This window comes from Desmodus rotundus, chromosome 13, assembly GCF_022682495.2.
Source record: "Desmodus rotundus isolate HL8 chromosome 13, HLdesRot8A.1, whole genome shotgun sequence".
NCBI classification, from domain to species: domain Eukaryota; kingdom Metazoa; phylum Chordata; class Mammalia; order Chiroptera; family Phyllostomidae; genus Desmodus; species Desmodus rotundus.
Genome location: NC_071399.1, coordinates 75,308,596 through 75,332,292, shown reverse-complemented (window position 1 = coordinate 75,332,292; position 23,697 = coordinate 75,308,596). Strand labels below are relative to the sequence as shown.

The 23,697-nt window shown below is 41.2% G+C and overlaps 1 protein-coding gene across 1 annotated transcript; it reads left to right on the top strand.

The window, feature by feature from the left end:
- Positions 1–742: 742 nt before the first annotated feature.
- On the top strand, positions 743–23,478 carry EDNRB (endothelin receptor type B). The gene is made up of 8 exons (XM_045201598.3): positions 743–1,055; positions 1,829–2,364; positions 17,720–17,832; positions 17,966–18,170; positions 19,464–19,613; positions 19,959–20,092; positions 20,649–20,757; positions 22,223–23,478. The coding sequence occupies exons 2-8, from the start codon at positions 1,879–1,881 to the stop codon at positions 22,355–22,357; spliced, it is 1,332 nt and encodes a 443-aa protein (XP_045057533.2). The 5' UTR covers positions 743–1,055; positions 1,829–1,878; the 3' UTR covers positions 22,358–23,478.
- The last annotated feature ends 219 nt before the right edge of the window (positions 23,479–23,697 follow it).

Here is a 23,697-nt window from a genome sequence, read left to right as displayed (position 1 = left end):
AATGGTTCCTCCTGGGTCTGAAATTTCACAGGTGGAACCAATTGACTGGAAGACAGCAGAGTACTATCCGATGTGCATCGCACAGCCTGAATTTCTGACCTGTTTCATACAATCTTCGAGCAAAACTGCCAGTCTCTATAGTTTCTCCCCATCGCATAACAAGGGAGTTCAGGAATGGGTAGGAAGAATCTATTTTATGGCTCTGCCTGACAAACATGATCCTGAATTTGAATGGCAATTTTCTGACTATTTTCATATCAGGTACCTGAGATGGCAGGACAATAACACTTCGGGACAGAGCAGGAAGAGAAAATCGCCCTTGCTGGAGACAGTAAGGGAGATGTTTTAGTCCTCTCCTAGGTCGGAGAGAGGGCTCGAGAAGAAAGGGTCCATCGCGCTGTTCCCCGTTAAGGGCGATGTGGACCTGAAATTGAAGAACAAAACAAAAACGCAGCGAAGAGCAGCGCCCCAAACCAACCAGGTCTTAGATATCACGCGGGGTATTTAATAGGGCGGCGGGGGGAGGGGGGAGTCACACTAGGCAGTAAAAGTCCCTGCTAACACATTTAACACAGATCCCGGTTCTAGTATGGAGCCCAAGCGCGTCACCGAGTGCGTAGAAACTTGACCTTGGATTACGCACGTGGTTTGAGAAACTCAGAACCGTGACAAATAAACGGCCCCTCGGGACGCGCAGGGCACCCTGACCGCCCTCTCCGGCCGGCAGCTCCTGCTGATGCTGTCCAGGCGTTGCCCAAGGCGAAAGGTTGTGGCGCGGTCGGCAGGCGCGGGAGGACTCGCGGTGATTGATGGGGAAGGGACGAATGAATAAAAGTGCTTGTCTAGGCACAGCAAGGACCCCCGAGTAAACGGAGTGGGCTGCACGATCCGGCAGTCCCTAGCGTTTCGTCAGAGCCAGATCCGCCTGCAGCTGAAGGGAGGGGACGCGTCCTCTGCTCCCGGAGCGGGAGAAACCGAGCTGCTAGCCCAGCGCGTCCCGTCCCGGGAAGGAGGTCCCCGCTGGCCGCTCGGCACCTGGTGCGTCCCATCAAGAGGTAAACAGTCTTCGTGTTGAATTAAAATCAGTGATTGAACCTTGTCCTGGGGCTTCAGCTTGGATGACTAGTTTGGGGGTTAAAAAAAATTAGACACACGAATTGAGGTTGGAATAAAGGAGGGAGTGTGAGTGTTTGAAGCCACCTGGAGGGGACAGACGTTAGTTACTGCCGCTAGTCTTCCCGAGTCGGACAGGACCGAGAAGTCTCCGCGATTTCCCGACGCAGCGCGTGCACTGCTGCGGGCGTCGGGGAGCTTGAGCGGGGACAGCCGTGGAGCAGCGGCTGTCGCGCACCAGGAGGAGTCTCCGCATTGATAGACGGGGTGTCGGGGTTCTCTGGGGAGCGAAATGCAGAGATTCCCGGAGGCGCTTGGCCTCTAGGTGCCCCGATTCTCCAGTCGCAAGCGTCCTTAGCCAGAACGTCCACGCTTCCTCCCGGCGCGCGGAGGAACTCAGATTTGCAGGGGACACCCGTCGTCCCCTCGCCGGCACACCCCTTTCAGAACGCCCCGCCCCACTGCGGGTCCTTTACCTCTCAGGGGTGGGAGGTGCGGGTGACGCAGCGGAGACAAACCATTCAAAAAGCTGGCTCTGGAAGGACTGTAGGCGGACGCGGGCGGGTCACACCGGCTTATTAACTGGCACGCAAACTTGAGTTACTTTTGCGCGGGGATCGTAGCGGCGCCGCTGCGCTCCGACCGAGCGGCTTGCAGGGGCGTGGCTAAGGTGGTTGACCCAGTGTCCTGTCTTCCTTCCGCTGCCGGTCTCCAGCGCGAAAGCTGCGGAGGGGCCACTCGACGCCCACCGGAGCAGGCAGCAGCATGCAGCCGCTGCCAAGCCTCTGCGGACGCGCCCTGGTGGCCCTGATCCTTGCCTGCGGCGTGGCGGAGGTCCAGGGAGAAGAGACGGGATTACCGATGGCTGGGGCCACCCCGCCACTTCTTGGGACCGGAGAGATAACGACGCCCGCGTCTAAGCTCTCCTGGCCGACTGGGTCGAACACCAGCGCGCCACGGTCGTCAGTACCTCCGCAGATGCCTAAAGCAAGGAAGCCGGCTGGAGCCCCGTCTCATACTATCTCCCCTCCCCGGTGCGAGAGACCCACCGAGATCAAAGAGACTTTCAAGTACATCAACACCGTGGTGTCTTGCCTAGTGTTCGTGCTGGGCATCATCGGAAACTCCACACTGCTGAGAATCATTTACAAGAACAAGTGCATGCGGAACGGCCCCAATATCTTGATAGCCAGCCTGGCTCTGGGAGACCTGCTGCACATCATCATTGACATCCCCATCAATGTCTACAAGGTAAAGGACGCCTGCTACTGTCGCAGGAGGCTGTGGGGGGAGGGTGGAGAAGGTACTGGTTAGGGAGCAGGAAATGGGAAAGCCTTTGGAGGGAGCTTTCACAAGAAAGTCAGTAATCACTGGAACCAAATTGCCTTCTGGTCTTAAGTAGCCCCTGCTAAGCGTAGCACAACTGTAGTCCCCAGACCAGCGGCATCAACAGTACTTGGGAACTTGTTAGAAATGACACTTTATGACCCCCCCCTCAGACCTGCTCTGGGGTGGGACACAATATATCTTTTTTTATTTTAAAAGCCTTCTATGTGATTATGATAAATCGTGAAGTGTGAGAACCACTGGTCCTGAAGATCTTGTCCTTAAGTCCAGCTCACCAGATGCATTCTCTCTGCTCAGAGCGTGGTCCAAAAGCAGGACTGATTTCACCTGAGCTTGTCAGAACTGCTCACTAAGTCAAATCTGCCTCTTAAGATACTTAAGTGACTTAAGCACATTATTCTTGGGAAGCATTTTCTTGGAGGACCCTGCAAGTAGAGGAGTTGAATCTGTTTTTAGGGAAAAAGTGGCCTAGAAGAAAGAGACCTAGGCTGGTAAGTAGGAGGACACAGTTTCCCTGCTGCAAACGACTGTACCTTTCCTACTTTTTATTGGAGGTCTACAGTGAGCCGAGCACTGGAATAGATGTCACTTACCTCTCCTCCTTCTGACAGCCCACAAGTTAATATTACTGCACTTTACAGATGATTAATGGGATAATCAAGGTCTCACAACAAGTAAGAGTTGGAGGCAGGAATCAGGCTAATCTGTCAGGTTCCGAAGTGATGGCTGCACCCCGCAGATTACTTCAGGGACCAGACCAAGAGCACTCAATGTAAAGGTCTGCAAAGAGTGATTTCAGTAGCTCACGTTATTATGTGAGTACCGCGAGCATCAGGGAAATCAGGCATGGAGAGCAAGGGCAGGACACAAAGCCCCACACTACTAGACTCTGGACAGCTTTGGAAGTCCAGACACACCCCAGTGTCTCTAGGCCTCGGTGTCCTCAACTCTACAATAGGCTGCTCATGCCCACTTACTGAGGTTTTGCGGTGGTAAGAAAAACTAGCCTAAGTGAAAGAGGTGGAAAGTTTGAAAGAACTGAGCAAATATATAAAACTGCTTCCCCATCATGATGAGCAGTAGAAAGTGGTACATAAAAACAGAGCCAACGTATAAGGGGATAGAAATGTGTTTTGCAGATTTGTCTAAAGCTAGTCCTGGACTCAGTACAGGAGGAAAAAAAATGGGATATAGGGTTAGGAAAGATTTTTAAGGGATGCTTTGATCTTGTGGCAGGAGAAATCATCATAAGGCGTGACTTTAAATTGCCCTTCATGAATCCGAAAATCCTAATCCAAATAGCCATGTTTTAAGGCAATTCTAGAGACTCCTGAGGTACAGAGATGGGATTCCAATTACAATCCAGGCTGTAGAAGGAAGTACTTCAGAAATAGGGGATAAATAGAAGAAATTCTAAAATTCTCCATGACTACTGGTGCTTATAAAGTTAAACTCTCAAAGTTTTCTGAAAGAAGCACAGGCTGAATTCAGTCCCTTAAATATAATCAACTTCCATTTGGGCCAGAAGTGACCCATTTATTTCTTAAGGAGTCCCATAAACCAAGTCTTACCACTCCAATTTGGCAGAGGAATTTCAATTCAATTCATCAAAACCGACTTCAGAAATTTCAGAGTACCAGGTTTTGTGAGAAATTTTAAAATACGTGAAATAAGATAACTCTGAAAAGGGAGATTACATCTAGTTTTTCTCAGCTAGCACGGAATTTTGTAAAACATTAGTTTAGGGAGGTCCCAGTAAATCCCACATGTCCAGCCCGGTTAGAAACCTTCCTAAATCAGCCAGCAGCTGAAGGGCTGTGCCGAGCTGGGGTTGAGACACTTTCTGTCACTGTGCTGCCTTCAGGCAAGATGTAAATCATCTCTTCCAGGAGCAGCTTACTTTCTTCCCTCATCAAATTATTACATTCAATAAGGCAAAGAATATTCAACTTCCAAGAGGGCACACAGATTCCTGTCATTTCAAATTCCTTTAGATTTCCCTACGGAGTTACATCCTTTTTGCCTGAAGCCATTTACTGTAGTCTGTTAATCCTATTTTTACTTCTGAGATAAACAAGCTAATGAGTCATCACAACTGGCCATCTAGTCTTCTATACTGGTCAGGAAGAAATCCATCAGAAAGAATTAGGTCTCATCACTACACTTGCCATCATTGAATCCTACATGGGAGCCTATGGTTGACTTTTAATAGGTATCATTTGAGGTCTAAAATAACAATAATGGCTACATCTATTATGCACTAGGCACTTGGTTTATGTCATTAAATCACTGCAGCAAAACTTGTGTGGTCCCCCTCCATTGCGTGGAGAAAACACATGTTGGAGAGGCGAAGTACCTTACCCAGTCACACCACTGGAAAGTGAGGAAACGAGACTTGAACCCAGGCCATCGAGCCCTAGAACCTGTGGTCCTCTCTGTCCCCCTGGTGTGAGTGAGCTCAGACATAGCACGTCTTTCTCCAACCTGGAGTATTGTTATGGCTGCATCGGAGAGCGTGGGCAGAATTGTGACATACCACACAGGGAGATACTTGGCAAGCATTTTCTGTCTTAATTTCTCATGTGAGGACATCTATCTCCTGAAATCCCCTTCCAGTGGTCTGGAATATGTAGCCTGAAACTCCCCTCAGATGGTCTGGAGTTTATAATATTGATAATAGCTATTTACCAAAGGCTTTATTTTCCAAAACACCTAATTTAGGACTAGTTAAAAGCTATTTAATGTACTAAATGATTGTAACATCATATAAGTAAGTTTTTAAAAATGGATTTAGAATTTCAGAGCACTCAGGTATTATACTTCACAGAAAGTAATTTAAGTAAATTATTAATGTCATTTAAATTTATTCTAAAGTAGAGACTTGAATCCTTAAAGTAGTGATTTCTAATTTTTTTGTGTGGGGGATGTTACAATTATCTTTGAGAATCCAGTTAATTATTTATATTATATGTAATTAATATATTATATCTAATTCATATGTACATTATAATTAATATATAGCATATTATTATATACATACATATGCACACACTCAAAGTTTCTGGGCTAGCACATCCAGGAGCTGAGAGTGTCAATGTGAATCTATTCCGTTAATCTGGAGCTCAGTAAATCTAGAGTTCGATGAAGTAGACAACCAATAAATGTCATAAGCCTTGCTGGAAGATACCACTGTAGAACGGGACAGGCCATCACAGGGGTGTGCTGCTGTGAGGGGCTGACAGACCTTAGGAAATGCGTCTGCTTTGCATGAACTCTCCCAAGGAACTGGGACTCTGGAAGCTTGTAGGTAGAGGCAGTCCTCTCACCAGGTCACCTGTGTCAGGGAGGAAATCCTGTGTTGAAGGCCAGAGAGGTACTGTACGACATTCGGCACAAATATTCATGTAAACATTCTCAAAATTACTAAAAATGGAACTGCCCTTTGACCCAGCAATTCCGCTGCTGGCATTATACCCTAAGAACCCTGAAACACCAATCCAAAAGAACCTGTGCACCCCAATGTTCATAGCAGCACAATTTACAATAGCCAAGTACTAGAAGCAACCTAAGTGCCCATCAGCAAATGAGTGGATCCAAAAACTATGGTATATTTACACAATGGAATTCTAAGCAGCAGAGAGAAAGAAGGAGCTTATACCCTTTGCAACAGCATGGATGAAACTGGAGAGCATTATGTTAAGTGAAATAAGCCGGACAGTGAGGGACAAATACCATATGATCTCACCTTTAACTGGAACATAATAAATAGAAAAAAAAAAAAGGAAACAAAATATAACCAGAGACATTGAAGTTAAGAACAATCTAACAATGTTCTTAACTTCAATGGGGAGTGGGGAGGGGACAGTGAGGAGAGGGGATTACAGGAACTACTATAAAGGACACATGGACAAGATCCAGGTTGGGGAGGGAGGGGGGTTTGGCTGGGGTGGGGTGGAGGGATGGGGAGAAAAGGCACACAACTGTAATTGAATAACAATAAAGAATTAAAATTTAAAAAATAAATAAATGCAAAGGAGATCTTCAAATTCTGGAATCTTGGTATAATTAAATTTATTAAACATGGAAAACAAAAAAAACATTCTCAAAATTAAAACCTTATTTATCCTTCTCAGCAGCACACACCAGGGTTGTTACACATTATATTGCATAAGACCACCCAGATGAAAAATGAAAAACGCAATCATCCAAAGAGAATGTTATATATAATATTCTATATATGTAACAAACATTACATATAATATCACACATATATTATATTACACACATATAATAGATACATAAGTAGATAGGTGAAGGTCATTCGGTACAGTGTCTGGCAAATATAAGTAAATATATTGGGGGGGGTGTATGAATAAGAGTAGAAATTTGTTTAGGTTTTTCTTTAAGCTTTTACTATTATAGACATGACTATAAATAATGTCTCTGTACATATGGCTTTGCATAAGTGCGTGACTCTATTTGCATAAGCACATGACTCTATCTGAAGAGTAAATTTCTAGAACTAGAATGACTTTTCTACTAATAAAGGATATGTGTATTTGTAATTCTGATAGATATTGTCATATTGTGCTTCAAAGTTGTCATACTCCTAGTTCGAATTACTATTTGATATAACATCTCCATAGAGATACACATGTACAGATGTCTATCTCTAATTTATATATGCCAATATTTACATGGTCTGTATATGTACCTGACCCAAAAGCCAGGTACATATACAGTCTTTGATGTGAGGATGCCTCTCTCCTTATTCACAAGCTACGTACATGTGTCCTTCCTGTATAGACTAAAATGAATGGGATAATCTAGATGTCTGTTGCCAGTGAGAACCTGTCTGACTACTAAGTTAGAACCAGTGTCAAAGCTGTGTGGGAAGCAGAAGAGCTGGGTGCACTTGTGGATGCTGTGAAAGTTTTCGTATTATTAGTGGGTTGGTTAGCTGCTTTGTCTTGCTTTGGTTCAGCAGGGATACTCATCATGCATTGGTTTCAGGTTAAAACTAAAATTTCTTTAACTTCATTTAAATTCTCAGGAAGTTATAATTTCTTAAGCAAATAATGAGTTTGTAAATTATTTGTGGATTTTATTCAACAATTTCTCTCTCTTTGTTCTCTATTTACCTGGCTAACTCAGAGTTAATTCTCAAATATAGCTCTCTTCATGTGTAAGCAAATTGCTTTTGAAAACAAATATGCTTGTAAGCTGATAAGGTAAATATTGCTATGGACATTAGTTTGATAAGGATCTGAGTGTAATCAGTTGTTCAGGGGTGATGGAAAGTTTATTGAAAATTAAGCTGGTGGCCTGATGGAGTGCCTTCAGATGGCTTTGCTGTTAAGACTTCGTAGGCTAGTATGAGAGGCAAGAGGCTGCCTTCATAGCTCCAAGGCGCAAAACTGCTGATCTTTAACGTTTAGCTGGTTAAGGAAGGGCTGTGTCTATCAGTAAAATGCTGGCAGGTCAAAATGTGGAACTGCTTCACTGAGCCCACAAATGAGTTTGGACTCAAGCGACCTTGTCAGGTAATCAGATATTTTCTCTTTGTGACACAATCAAAACCCTCTCAGGAGAAAGTCACCCTTCTCACTATTTGAACTTGGGCAACTTGTAGTACTTGACACGTTTGTGATAATTAACTAGTTTCATAAGTTAAGAGGTAAAAGTTAATGGAAAAACCATCAAATTTGACTTTTGAAGTTATAATTTTCCAATCAGTAAACAGAAGTAGTGGTATCATTGTGTAGGAGAATCTAATTTCTTCCAGGATAGTAATACCATTTCCATTGCCAGTTAAGTAAGTGAGATATTTTACTAATATTTTAATAATATTTTGAGATGTTTAGCAGCAGAATAATTGTGAACCCAAAATGGAAACTAAATACCTTTTTTACAAAGATTTTATTTGTTTATATTTAGAGAGGGGGATGGGAAGGAGAAAGAGAAGGAGAGAAACATCGATGTGAGAAATACTGATGGTTGCCTCTCGTATGTGCCCCAGCTGGTGATGGAACCAGTGCCCAGGCATGCTCCCTGACCGGGAATCAAACCGGTGACCTTTTGCTTTGCACAATGACACCCAACCAACTGAGCCACACTGGTCAGGGCAGAACATAGATGCCTTTGAGATTCATTTATTTAAAGCACACAAATAAAATTTTACTCAGAACAAATTAAGCACATTTAAAGGATTGTCTTTTGAAAAGTACTAATAAAGAGAAAGACTATTACTTTGAGTGACCTCAACTCTATTGATTCAAACAAAACAGTCCTACCGACCTCGCATAGTGCCTGCAACAGGCAACAGCAGTCAAGCGTGCTCTGACCAAAGGTATTCTATGTCAGGCATAAGGGCAGTGGGATTTCTCTAACTTCAATTTTTATGATTGTCCAGATGGAAAAAAGAAAGTGGGAAGTTTGTTCCCCTTTCTGTATGAGGATACTAGTCATAAAATAACAGGACAGTAACAGAATTCAAATAACCCAGGAACTCAAGACTTCATTTTTCCAACTTACGGCTTCCCACAGGGACTCCCATGACAAAACGTCGGCAAAGACTTGGCCTCGGGCACTGCACGTCTTCTTAGGTTAGCTCCGTGGTCCGCCTGTGTTTGTCTTTGATCTGCAGCTCGGTCACTTCATAAATCTAAGCCTCTTCAAATGTTAAGGAAATGTTTCTTGCAATATGGTAAGCCTTACATATCAAAGGCTTCACATTTTTCCTTTGTTCACTTTAAATGAGTCGTTCAAGACCGGAGATATTTCCATAGCTGTGCAAGAGGATGAAATAGCCAAGGCCCTGTTGTTTCGGGGCCAAGACCCCATGTTCTTCACCTCACAAAGAAAACCATATAAGGTTATCTGTGTGTGGCTAATATGCTATAGTTGACTGTTTTTGAAGAAACATGCCAAATGCTAATAAGTGATTAAGTGCTTTAAAGGGTGTTGACAGAGAAAGCCTGAGCTGAAATAAGATTCAAGACGTAATTTATGATGTGAAACATTTTCCTGCTGTACTTGACGAAGTTAAAAAGAGGTTGGTTATGTTTGGAAGATAACTGAGTGTGGTGTACGGGCATACCTTTGCCAACAACTTCTCTAATTTTAGACTTCTTTTCATTTCAGTGCTTTTATTTTAGAGATTTATTCTTCCGCTTTCCCTATAGATGCTCTGGTGAGAAAGTAAAGACACAAGAAAATGGACAAAAAGTGGTGGTAGAAGACAGAGAAAAAGAGGATCATTCTTGAGTCAGAAATGTATTAGCCAAGTTGACTGAAGCATGACTCAAGCAACTCTGTCCCTGAGACTCACAGCCATACTCATGCCTCCTGCCTGTGACTCTTCTCTGCTTCTCTCCTCTTTGCCTCCATCGCAGTTTCCAGAAAGGAGGAAAACTTGCTCTGAATGTTTACATTGTACCCTGTCTTCTTTCTCCACACTCAGTATTTTCAAATTATTTTAAAGGGCTTTTGGATTCCTTAGCAAACTTTTCCTCTCCGTAGCTTACCAGTGTCCCATAAAGTACGCTCTGAGTAGAATACAGTTTGAGTAAGACACAAAATTACTTAATCAGGTTTGATGAATTCATTCAGTTGAGTCTCCTTGTGGGCCATGAGGACCTGAGATCATAATTCTTCAGTTTCCTCCAGTATCATGGTAGTCTTCTCAGAAAAGCCAGCTCAAATAAGTGACCCTAATGTTAAGCTAGGTTTGTACATAGCATTTCTTAACGCTCTTAGGTGAAACTTTTCAACATATGTAATGTCAATGTGTCAGTGGAAGTTTTTTAAGCACAAATAGTAGATATATATTTTTTAATTCAGATAATTTATTAATTTACCTTTTACAGACCTGGGAATACATTTCAATGTAACACTGGCCAAAAAATACATTTCAAGTGAACTTAAATTTCTCCCATGACTTATCTATTCATCTTTTCTTCTATCTCTTTTCTTCTTTTAGAGATCTTGTTTCAAGAACCGTAGTTCAGATTCATGGAGGCATTGTTCCATTTCAGCGAGTCATAAGAATCTTCCAAGAGTAGTGGAAGGCCCTCTGTTTTGTGGGTGCACATGCAAGGGGTTCTCGGGGAGAGTGCCTGTCTTGCACAACGCCAGAGGTTACCGTTCACATTCTGCTCTAGTTAAGTGGCACTCTGGGAGATAACCCGACACTGTATCTGACCCTCAATTTCTGAGCCACATGGCCTAATCTTTAAGTGATTAAGTGCATTTTAATGAATGCAAGATGGAACTTATAATTGATATTTGTCCCCTAGGGCACTGGTAAAATGTATGTCAAAAAAATATTTCCTGTGCCCTTCACCAGCAGCTTCCCTTAAATTCTCTCTGTATGCATGACTCCAAAAAGGAAGGGAGCTCCGATGAGAAAATCCTCGAATGAGCGTGCCTTCTGCTATTAAAATGCTAGTTCCAATGCAGAAAAACTCTCATCTCCTTCAGGAAACAGAGATTTACAAACAGAAGAATTCACCCTTTTCTAAAGTTTTGAAATACAACTACTTCATTCATTCCCTCTTTTGATTTTTACTGTAAAAACATAATACCAGTCATTCGAAAGGATTTGTTCACAGTTCATTGTGAGTTGGAACAGACAGCCATCCGGCAAATGAATCTTGGCTTGTCTTCATTAATACTGTTCTCATCCACCAAAATTACAACTAAAGCTCGTCACAGAACCCCAGTAGATAGTGAGGAACAGTAGGTTCTGCTTTGTATCAGTCATTTCCTTGACAGGTTTGAGTAGGAGAATGAGGGTGGAAGAGAAATGTTTGCTTTTGACCTTGTCCAGCCTGCTTGGAAGGCAGAACTCCAGAGAACAGCCAGCCTTCACACCTCAAGGCTCTGGTGCTCTGTATCACCAAGACCTGCTCATCTCGAAGGGGGAGGATGTGGACTAGATACGATGAAACAATAAATGCAAAGTTATCGCAGTTCTCTAAGGAACTTGTTCCAAATATGAGAGCTAAAAAGCTCGTGACACATGTTTTGTAAGATTTCTATTTTCAGATCAAATTCACTTATTCATCAGGTCATTCATTCACTCATATTATTCAACAAGCGCTTGAATGAGTGACCACTGCCTGCCAGGCACTGTGCTAGACATTAAAACTATAGTAGAATATTCTGAAACAGATAAGCAGTTAAAACTCAGTGTTTACTCTTAATTTAAAAGAAAAAGTAAAAGAAAATGGTATATATGGTTAATGAGGCGAATGAACATTTGTTAGCATAAGATAGTTAACTTTGGAATTTTAAGACTTTAAGGGGCTTGATTCTTTGGGGCATTCAGAGTGGTGTGCATTACAGGGTTTTCTCCATTTAATTCCTCAAGAATGTAATTTTTAATTAAAAAGAGACATGAAAAATGTAAATCCCCCCCACCTGGAGAGATTTCATAGGACTCACTTAATAATACCCTGAAAGAAAAGATATTATTTCCTGTTCATGCTATTTATCCTTTTAGAAAAAATCTTTATAATCTAAAACTTATTTTATGATGTAATACAAAAATAATTTATTTGGTTCTGTTGTCTTTTTTTTTTCTTTCTTAAACAGCTGTTGCAACGTGAAATTATGAAACCATGGCCGTCCTTGAATAGAAACTTCATCATCATTACGGTCATGTCTCTTTTCAATCTAGGGATTATTTATTTATTCGTGTTTACTCATCAACAGAAATGTGCTAGGGAAGCAGTAGAAGCCTAGGAGAAGGGGTCGGCACAAGCATAGGCTGTCATTTGTCAAATGGACACCACACTGCTTACTGGACCCAAAGCAACAAAAGCTCTCCCTTGGATGAGCCATTACAATGTGAAAACCAACATTAGTTATGGGACTATTCCCTAACCAGTTCACATTTGCTAAATGATAAGTAATAGATATTCAAACTTAATTTTAAACAAGATCTAAAAAATTAATTCATGTGGCAGGGACCTAGAAACAATATCAAACTCTAATATTCTTCTTTTGATTGGAGAGATTTGTTTGATTACATGCTTGATTTGTCTTCAGAATTCAGACCTTGCCCGTAAGACATCTAATTTAATGGGGTAAAGTCCAAAGAAAAAAATGAAACATAAAGAATGAAAATGTCATCACTGGGTTTAAAATTATAGTTGTTCCCTCTTGCAATAAAGGAAATCAATGTCTTCCACAAAGAGGAAAGCTATATTGTTCAACTTCAAATTGTAAGTGTTTTGTCACTAAATCGTGAAATGATTAATTTCCAGGAATTACAAAAACCCAGAAGAACATTTTTAAATCAAATTTTAAAGAGGGCATCTTTGTTGAAAGTGATTTTTTTTTAACTTCACAGTTTTTCCCTCACTCAGGGCTTTGTTTACCATTAAACAAGAGGTGGTTGTCTTTGCATTGTAAATAAGCTCCAAGCACTGCATTGCTCAGACTTTCTTGCTGGGGGCCACAAAGAGAGAGACGGGCTTCAGTGGTAGGAGCGGTTTCTGCCGTGGCCATCAGACTGTTCCGCATCTCTGCAAAGCCTGCTGGTCGGAGGGGCAGAGATCGTCCAAGTCATCCCTCTCACTACAAAGTAATAAACGTGTCAGCGGGCACCCAGTGCCCCAGCTTCTGTGGCCCCTGAGGACCAGCAGCGTTCAGGTCTGACCTGAAACCTGAAGTGCTGAAACATAAGGTTGCTGCCCTCTATTCTGCAGCTCCTTTGGTAAGGGGAAATAGAAAACTGTAATCTCTCAGCTGTGATTAGCTTTCTGCCTATCTCTCTGTGTAGAATGTGAAGAGAATTGTTATAACTTTCAGTTTGTGTTTCCCTGTCCTCTGTGATAACTTGGGTCAGAGGTTGAGCCGCAGGCCTCCCAGTGGTATGAAGAGCAATAATCCAGTTCCTAGACTGAGCCAAAAACAATAGAAACCACAAAACAGGGCCTGGACCCAGTGAAGAGCTCATTTTCATTGGCCAGACTTCTTTCCCTTCGGTGGCCTGTGCACTCATTCATCCTGATCCACCTGATGGCTGTACTTCTGTGACACGAATATTTGCATATTTGGAAATAGTTTGAGACAATAAAATACTTGAAAGTATCCAAATGTTTGGACATTGAGTAGATAAAATAACTAGGTTGTTAGAAGAAAATTTTGACACATAGCCCCAGTCATAAAAATACTAATATTGATTTTAATTCTAAACATTCTTTTTTTGTTGTTTTTTTTTTGCAAGATGCGCTTCTTGAAAATACTGCAGACTCCAGAATCAGAACGTGTGGGTTCAAATGTGGATCTATTAAGTGAGAGACCAAGGACAAATGTATTAGTTGTCAAGTGATGAATTGCAAATTACCCCAAAATTGAGTGGCTTGAACAATAAACATTTATCATCTCACACCATGTCTGTGGTTCAAGAGTTCAGGAGCTACTGGCTCAGGGACTCTTGCGGAGTCAAGATATTAGCAGGGTCGAAGTTATCTGAAGGTTTACCGAGGGCGGGAGGGTCTTTTCACTCACACAGCAGGAATTAGTGCGCACTCTTTTCAGGAGGTCTCAGGTCCTTGCCGTGTTGGCCTCTCTGTGGAACGTGTGAGCGTCTTCCTGGCATGGCAGCTGGCCTCCCCCAGAGTAACTGATCCAAGAGAGAGCAAGGAGGAAGCTGTAATGCTCTTGATGAACCAGTCTCAAATGTCACACATCATCACTTTCACCACATTTTAAGCAAATCATTAATAAGTTCAACCCACATTCAAGGGAAGGGAAATGAGACTTTGCATTTTGAAGGAAAGAGTTTTACTTTCCTTTTTTCCTTTTCCCCCCGATATATCTAAGGACAATCAGTATGATTAGACAGAATATTGTGTGGTTAATTTATACCAAGCTGGGTCTGGCGGAGTCCTTGTAATTGGCTGAAAACTTCTTGCTTTTAATGCTCCCAGGGGTAATTGTCAGTTCTTTCAAAGCACCTTGAGTTGGTAGCGCTAGGGGAACTCAAGAGTTAAAGATTTTAGCTGTAGTTATAAGTGATAGATTTAAGTGATTAATGCATGCGGAAAGCTGTTATTCCAGGAATGGGAATGCATGAATTACATGACTCCATGAGGTCAACAAGCAATTCAACCTTTGTGCCCCAGGGGGGCTGCAAGCATGGAGATAGAGATGGTACCTGAGCCACTGTGTTCCAGGGAGGGACTGTCTGTCTGTCCCTGATGCAGATAAAGAATTATTGACCAGCAGATAATGAAATACTAGGTAAATCTCCAGAGGATTGAAACTCTTATCTGATTAACCTTTTATCCAAACCCCTTACCTACCCTTTCCTTCTCCTTATAAAGGCCAGCTGTCAAATCTGGCATCTGAGTAAAGTGCCCATAAAGATTCAATCCTTGTCTCTCCTTATTGGTTCTGGTAGTGACAGGCCACACAAATGCCAATGTTTCCAGTTTCAGTAGCTGGTTCAGACCTGTGGTACTCTGAGTCTTCCCTGTTTCAGTAAATGGCTCCACTTTTCACATGATAAACCTCTTTGAGTTTGCTGACTCCTCACATCTGACATCCAGCCCATCAACAAGTCCTACTGGCCCTACCTTCAAAATGTGTCCAGTCTCTAACCCACTCTCCTCAGCTCCAGGCACCACAGGGTCCAGCTCAACCCCGAGCTCTCACTCGAGCTTCCTTTCTTGACCCACATTAAATGCTACATTGAGCAGCCAGAGTAAGTTTTAAAAAAACATAAATAAGATTATTCTATCTCCCTTTTTTAAAAAAAACCTTGCAATGGATGTCAGAAAGAAAGAAAAGAGAAAGAAAGAAAGAAAGAAAGAAAGAAAGAAAGAAAGAAAGAAAGAAAGAAAGAGGAAGAAAGAAGAGAGGGAGGGAGGAGGAAAAAAGAAGGAAGAAGGAAGGAAGGAAGGAAGGAAGGAAGGAAGGAAGGAAGGAAAGGAGGGAAGGAAGGAAGGAAGGAAGGAAGGGAGGAAGGAAGGAAGGAAGGAAGGAAGGAAGGAAGGAAGAGAAAGAAAGAAGTCAAATATAATATTTTCCTCTACAACTTCATCTCCTAGACACTTGGTCTGGATTGCTCCACTACAGCCTTGGTAGACTTCTTCCTGCCCTTTCAGCTCACCCAGCTTATTTTGACCCCAGGGCCTTTGCACTAGCTCTTTCCTCTGCCTAGACTGTTCTTTGTGTGGCTTACTTTCTTATTTTACTCAGGTTCTACTCAAATATTGCCTCTTCAGAGTGACCTTGCTCAGAGGCCTATCAGAAAGCACTCCAAATTCTACCATACTCCCCTAATAGGATGACACCATACTAATCATTTATGCAGCTTTTGTTTGCCTTCCTCACTACACCATAAGCTCCGTGAGAACAGGGAGCACCCTGGACTCATAGTGGTGTCTGGCACATAATGGACACTCAATAAATGTTTATTGAGTGAATGAACAAACGGTTATGTGTCAGTTGGTTAATCCAGAAATCACAGGATAGAGGCTCTAGTCTGACCCACAGATATATTTTGTTAATATAATGTTATTTTATAATGTTTTTTTAAAATATGATTTGGTTGACAACTTCTATAAATTGTAGCAGTTCATTTAAAAATTTCCATTTTTGGTTGCAAATCAAGAGATTTTTGTATCTGGAGTCCTTTGGCAAAAATCATGTCATGTTTATTAGCAGCTGCTCCTTTTAGATAGGATTTATCCCAGACCTCACCATTCCCTATTATCTTCCTAACACCAATGACCTTCCTATACCCAGCTCCCTTCACTCCTCTGTATTACCTAGCTGGCCCTGTCAGCCTTTAGGACCCTAGAATAAGCATATTTGTGGAAAGTGCCAATATTTCTCCTACATATCAGTGTAATTTTTCATATATAACTTACAATGGAAATTGGTCCCATGTTGAGTTTCCAACTTATATTCATACTGAGACATACATTTCAACTTTTGTGGCCATTCTGGTTATAGAACAGTCACCCAGCTTGACTAACTCCACAAAGAATTTTCACTAATGAAAGAAAGGAAAGACTCAATTGTGTTTCAAAATAGTTTTCACTTTTGGAAGGTTATTTTTTAAAACATTAAAAAAGAAACACAGATTTCAAATATTTTTCTTTATTTTCAAAACCTCATGAACATTCGATCCAGATGTTTACCTAAAGTGATTCATTTGCCAGTGTGGGGCACACCCAGTTGTCCTAAGAAAGAAAGTAACTAAACTTAATAATAAATGGTTACATAATCTAAAGTCAAATGAAGAGAAATATATATGTTATATATGTTACACACACACATATATGTATTACAGCAAGAACTATGTTTGCTCATTGTATAACCAGTGCCCATACATGTCAGGGGCTGGAATATTTATTAAGCATCTGTTATATGTCAGGAACTGTATCAGATGGACGCAGAACCCATATTCTGGTATATATTCCAGAAGTGCCAGACACAAAACCTAAGCAAAGCAAACCAGTAAATGTTATAATATAAGTAATAGGAGTGGGTAAGCACTACAGATAAAAAGGAAGGTGGAGTAAGGTGAGGGAGATGGGAAGGCCTGGCTGGTTACTGTTCTTAGTGTGGCCAGGGTAGGTCATGTTGAAAAGATGAGATTTGAGCAAGATGGGAAGGAGGCTAAGGAATTTGCCTATTGGCTCTGTGGGCGAAGAGCCTTTCGGGATAAGGAAAGATCTAGAGTAAAGTCTGAAGGCAGGAGGGTGCCTAGTATGTACAAGAAGCCACATGCATACTCGGCTGAGCCACTGTGCAGTCAAGTAAGTTGACTAAAGTAAAGAATAAGTTCTCCATAGGAGTACCCTTCCTAGCTAAGGAACATGCATCACCTACTTTTAACTAAGCTATATTTTGATTTGGCTGTGACCTGAGCAGCAGAGACTCCATAACACAGTAAGAGACATTCTCAGCACTCCAGCTTCAATTTTGGAAGGGGAGCTTTGGTGACTGGCCCCAGTTGGCCCCGTGGTGGAGGAGATCCTACCCTAAGTTACTATAGATGCATAACAAACTCATGAACTGGCTGCATTTTCATTATTCCCAACACACTCTCCTGTTTCATGTACCGAACACTGGTGCTTTTCAAGGGAGTACTCCTGGAGGAAAGGACTAAGGACTGAAATGTGTCATCTCACTCTGCATGTGAATTGCTCTCCACTACTAGGCCATGCAGCTCAGCGGGTGCCTCATGAAAATCTCCCTAACAGAACTTCACCTTCATGTCTCCTCCATGCAGCTCCTCGCCCAGGACTGGCCCTTTGGACTTGAGATGTGTAAGCTGGTGCCTTTCATACAGAAGGCCTCTGTGGGAATCACTGTGCTGAGTCTGTGTGCTCTAAGCATCGACAGGTGAGAGTGTGTGTTTAAGGCAGATATACCCTGAACCCTTTACTAGAGATTGCTACGTCGCTTAGAAAATAAACTGTGATTCAACCAAACCAGGCTCGGCCAGCCTGACAAAGAATTCTATTTCGCTCTGCAGATATCGAGCCGTGGCCTCATGGAGTCGAATTAAAGGAATCGGGGTTCCAAAATGGACAGCAGTAGAAATTGTTTTAATTTGGGTGGTGTCTGTGGTCCTGGCCATCCCTGAGGCCGTGGCTTTTGATATGATCACCATTGACTACAATGGAAAGAATCTGAGAATCTGCATGCTTCATCCCATTCAGAAAACTGCCTTCATGCAGGTAAATTTTACTCCCCGCCCTTCCTGTTCTTCCCTTATAATATTTAGCTATTTCTCTTCTGATTTCCCCTTCTTGGAACCTATTGATTTATGACTGCCTTTGGCATAAATTAAGAGGGTAGAGGTCAACAGTGACTAATGACCTAAGCTGCAACAAGCTGGGCCCCTGCTTCTCCAAGAATGCCCTGGCACTCAGGGATACAGATAAGCCAGGTTCACATGAGAACACGGATCTGAATTTATAGCTTTTCTACACACATCCCCACAAGGACTGACAGCTGCTTCATTTTCTGCATAAGACAACACAGCAGAGGGAGTAGCTAGTTCAGTAATCGATCAACTAGAAGTCGCCCAGGTGTGGATGGATTCTGAATGGCAAGGCCGTCCTCTCTCTAAAGGGAAAGATGCCATTGCAACACAGCTTTCACCTTGACCCTTTATTCAGGGACGTTTAATCCGGTGGTAGGAAAAGAAGGGCAAGGCTGGTCAGCAGAAGGTGGATCCCAAGTGCAAAAAGCTCTTTCCAACACAATGGGTGAAGAGGCGTTAATGCAGAGGGGCTCATCTCAGGGTCACCCATGATTATTTTCCACTCCGCACATGAGAAGACTATATAAAACTTTATGAAGGATATATATGATGGTAATCAAAAGAACAAAGTGGGACATCAATGTGAAATTGAGAATGAAATTGCTTTTTCTCATTTCTTATCAGCTCCCACTCAGATATATCTGAAGCAACCATTTAAAAACAAACACAGAAAAGATATAAGAGAAAAGGCATGTGTTTTAAGCAACTTTGATTTTTTCATTGGTAGGTTGATGTATACATTACTGAGCTAACCTACTGAGATTAACATAGACCTTTTTGGTGTTTGTTTTTTTCCATGAAATAAATGTGTTAAAAAGTGAAAATTTCCCTTAAACACTATGATGTCTTTACATGATATATTCCATAAGAAGAATAGCTTAAAGATAACCAGCTTATGTGGAGATAAAAATATCTGAATGACCAAATATTTTAAATTTTGTCTAACTGATTAAATTTTAAGGCATATTTATAGCACATTGCTTTTGAGAATTGAAATGCCCTTTAGGAAAAGTTTGTATTATTTAATATAAGCGCTTAATTATTTCTTCAGTAGACATGATCTGAAAGATTCTATATAGTGTTTATAAAGTGGATCTACTTTAGAATATAATTATTCCATGATGAATTGTTTTAAATTTAACATTTGTCATATAAGAGTTTCTGACAGAGGAATATTAATCATAAAATTCTCTCTTCCCCATAGTTTTATAAGACAGCTAAAGACTGGTGGCTCTTCAGCTTCTATTTCTGCTTGCCTTTGGCCATCACCGCACTTTTTTATACCCTGATGACCTGTGAAATGTTGAGAAAGAAGAGTGGCATGCAAATTGCTTTAAATGATCACTTAAAGCAGGTAAGAAAGTAGAAATATTTGCTAATTCATGACTGCAATTATGATTATGAATAACAAAGACATTATGATGATAAATTAAAGTTGTTATAAACCAGAACATATCTCCTTTTTCTTGCTCTGGTATTTTTTACATTACGTATCTAGACATATTCTATATAATCTAAGGAATCTAGAAAGAGCCATTACTTTTTAAAGGTGAATCTTTAAATGTAAAGCTCAGTGTCCTGAATTTTTACAAATACCACTGATTTTCCATAAACAATGTTGGCTATTTTGTGTGGGAAAGGAGAACACTGTGATTATGATGAGCCATTGTTTCAGGGTCTGACTATGGTTTGATTTCAGAGACGGGAAGTGGCCAAAACAGTCTTTTGCCTGGTCCTTGTCTTCGCCCTCTGTTGGCTTCCCCTTCACCTCAGCAGGATTTTGAAGCTCACTCTTTATGATCAGACTGATCCCAAAAGATGTGAACTCTTGAGGTAAGAAAAGTAAAATAGAGAAAGTTTTGTAAATAAATGTCATGCAGAAGTTTTCCATTGACTACTTTTATAGACAGAAGCAGGGAGTACCATTTTTCTGACCCTTAAGCAATTAAGGATCATAAGCAATTAAGATCCCCATTTTTTTACCCTTACTCCTATTTCAAAGGAAGGAGTAGAGGGAACTTAGAACACTGGGAATAGTGAGCCAGAGTTGTCCAAATAAACGTGTGGCATGCTTGAAAATATCAGGTCTGATTCTCCCTTGCACATGGTAACTCTTTTCTTTTTTTTCAGTCAGACACAGCACTTCTAAATAAAATTCTGTTTTAAAGAAGAGAATTGGGCATGGTGTAGGGGAGAGAGTGTGGCATGACAGGGAGAGGGAGGGGAGAGAGGGAGAGAGAGAGAGAGAGCATTACCAGCAAAGACCATAATAAGTCAAAACCATTGTATACGGGTAATTTTTTTCTTCACAAAAACACAAAGGTCTGTAAAGAATACATGCTCAGAGCAGCATATTTTTCACAGACATGTTTTGGTTTATATTTTGCAGCTTTTTGTTGGTATTGGACTACATTGGCATCAACATGGCCTCCCTGAATTCCTGCATTAACCCAATAGCTCTGTATTTGGTGAGCAAAAGATTCAAAAATTGCTTTAAGGTAAGAAAGTATTTCAAAATAAAAAGGTCTTTTAAATCTGGCATCTAATATGTCCCTTCCAAAATATTAATATATTTCTATCTACCCAGAGAGCTCTAGTAAATTTATAGCTTTCCCTTGCATTACACCGTGGATGATTTTTTTCTTAAATATGACTTTTGTTCTCAAATCACTATAATCGATTTCTGTCTATAAATCTTAGTCAACCAGTCTTTACTGCCTCAACCGCTCAGTTATAGAATTGCTTATAACATTAGTAAAATTTACAGGCATAGACATCATATGAGGAATAAAAGCTAAACATAAATTAAATGCACTGACCTTGTTTTGGGTAGATTTTAGACTATGCAGCACAATTTGGATTATAACTACATTGATCTCTTTTTCACATGGACATGAGAATGGCAAGTCAAACACAGAAATTTAATTCAGGTCTCATCTCCTCTTTTCCCGTTTCTTAGCAGAGACGTGCTTTTCAATGTGGAATGTGTTTAGTTACTCCTCATTTGGCTGCTTGCATTGTAACATTCTTACACCCATCCACTCGACCCTTCAATGATCCAACATGCAAAAATATATGTCCTCCCCTCCTCTGGGAATGACCCATTTGTCCCTGGTAGTTCATCACTGGAAAGCCAAGACCTTAGCTTCCCTCTAAACTGTAATGCAGTCTACAAACTTCTTGGCCCACTCATCAACTCATAGATTTCAGAGCTAGAAGAGAACATTCATTAAGATCAACACCATCACTTTACAGAGCAGAAAACAGTGGGCCTCCCCTTTCCTTGTACACAGAGATTCTCAGAACGCAAGCAGAATGAAATAGCTTTGCATTTTTAAAAATCCAAGAAAAAACTGGATGAATAACACTGAGACACTTACATACTTTGTCACCTTATTATGCAACAGCGTCGAACGAGATTAGCATGTGGCTGAAAAAGCTGGCAATGTGACATTAGATTCCTTGATGGGGAGCGGCGTCTGTAACACTGTCCCAGGAGAGAAAGCAGGCTTTGAAGTAGTATGCAGAGCACAACTTTATTAAATGAGTTGCACCCACTTCCACACACATGCTCATGTATAGTCACATGTATATGTGTGTGGTGAGATTTCCACTTGCGTAGGAAAATGTCTTGATTTACATGTTCATAAAAGGTTGAGTATTGCTCAAGTAGTCAAGGTTAAATACAAAGAATTAAAAGTGGTTTTCTCTTTTAATTTTAACTAAAAGTTGAGGAATTGTAATTATATATACATATTTTTTCTTCCATGTTCTTCCGGTTTAAAAGTAATTATCATGTGCTGCTTCTGTGATTATATGGTTTTCAGGGAAAAATAAGAGAGCATAGACAGAAAGTGGCCCGAGAATTCCCAGTCATGCAGACAGTCGGAACCCTAGAGAGCAGGAGGGGTCGTGACGATGGGGCCCATGTAAATATGTAACGGGTGACTTTGTTTCGTGCAGTCGTGCTTATGCTGCTGGTGCCAGTCATTTGAAGAAAAACAGTCTTTGGAGGAAAAGCAGTCGTGCTTGAAGTTCAAAGCTAATGAGCACGGATATGACAACTTCCGTTCCAGCAACAAATACAGTTCATCTTGAAAGAAGGAATAGTCACTTGATTTGATTTTCTTCCTTGTGGACAGAAGTCATTAAAGCAATGAGGCATTTGCCAAAAGAAAACAAACTGTGTGTCTGCACAAAACAATGTAAAAATGTAAGAGTGATTATTTAGCTACACGTGACAGGTTGTAAGCTGTGTGCGGATTGGGAAGAGAAGCAGTGGCGGTGAAGAAAGCTTCCTCGGGAAAGCACTTAGTCTTTGACAGTCAGCACTTCCATGTAGCTCTACATAACTTCCAGTGTGTCCATGCGTTACTTGCATTTAGATTGAGCTCACTCAGAATTTCTATTAAAGAGGCTTATTTTTAAATTAATGTGAACCTGACATCCAGGAAAAATGGGTCACTGTAAAACAGAATTTTTAAATGAAGTTTAAATCACTTAATTTAAATTTTTAAAAATCCTATTAAAAACCCCTATTAATAGTGTCACACCATTGGATACAAAATGTATAAGCAGTTTAGCTGGTGTATTTTTTTTTTTTTACATTAGAGACATTTAAATGATTAGAAGGGAGTATCAGAGAGAGCGATCAAACTTTTTTGAAACCATTTCATTTTCTACATTCAGAAAATATCAAATGCTTTGCAGCAGAAGGAGAGAGAAAGCTTGGAATGCTGTGCCAAAAGACTGCTTTGAAATCTCTCATCTAAGTACTCTGCATAGAAAATGCTACCTTCAGTTTTTTTCGGGAGTATTAAAACATTCTTTTTTCAGTATCACTATTGCAGTTGAAACACTACTTGTTCAGTTTTCTCATCTGTAAATACTTCACCACAACAACACAGCATGTAGGTGACTAAACTGAGGGCAGGTCCCAGGGTTCCTACCTTTGCAGCGGGGATGCTGGTAGCCCCACGGACAGAATGTGAGTTGCCTGGAGCAAAGTTCACATGGCAAAGGAAAAGGCAGCACCCGCTCCCACCCACGCTGTAGTTAAAATGCTCCCTGGCCTATGTATAATAGGATAGTTAAAATACTGTTTTTTAAGATCACACTAATTAGACAATTAACAGCTACCTGTAAAGCTTATTACTAATTTTTATATTATTTTTGTAAGTAACTAATAGAAATAAGTTCTTGACATGGTGCTTTTCTGTCACTTACAGGCAAAACAGTTTTTTGAGATGGTAAGAACCTCTTACTTTGAGCATTCTTGCCTGATTCTTTCGTCTCCCTAGTAAAGTGCCTTAAGTTCACTTGGGAGGAGATGTGTGTGAAAGTACAAGAGAAAATGGAAGAGAGAGAAAGTGAGGTGGGGGTGGGGAGAAACCCATGGGGACAGATTCCCATTCTGAGCCTGACGTTCGTCATTGCCC

Excerpts from the sequence above, each read along its gene's own strand:
- EDNRB (XM_045201598.3), top strand. The coding sequence starts at position 1,879 with ATGCAGCCGCTGCCAAGCCTCTGCGGACGCGCCCTGGTGGCCCTGATC. Across the intron at positions 2,365-17,719 it reads TCCCCATCAATGTCTACAAG|CTCCTCGCCCAGGACTGGCC; the intron begins GTAAAGGACGCC and ends TCCTCCATGCAG. Across the intron at positions 20,758-22,222 it reads GATTCAAAAATTGCTTTAAG|TCGTGCTTATGCTGCTGGTG; the intron begins GTAAGAAAGTAT and ends TGTTTCGTGCAG.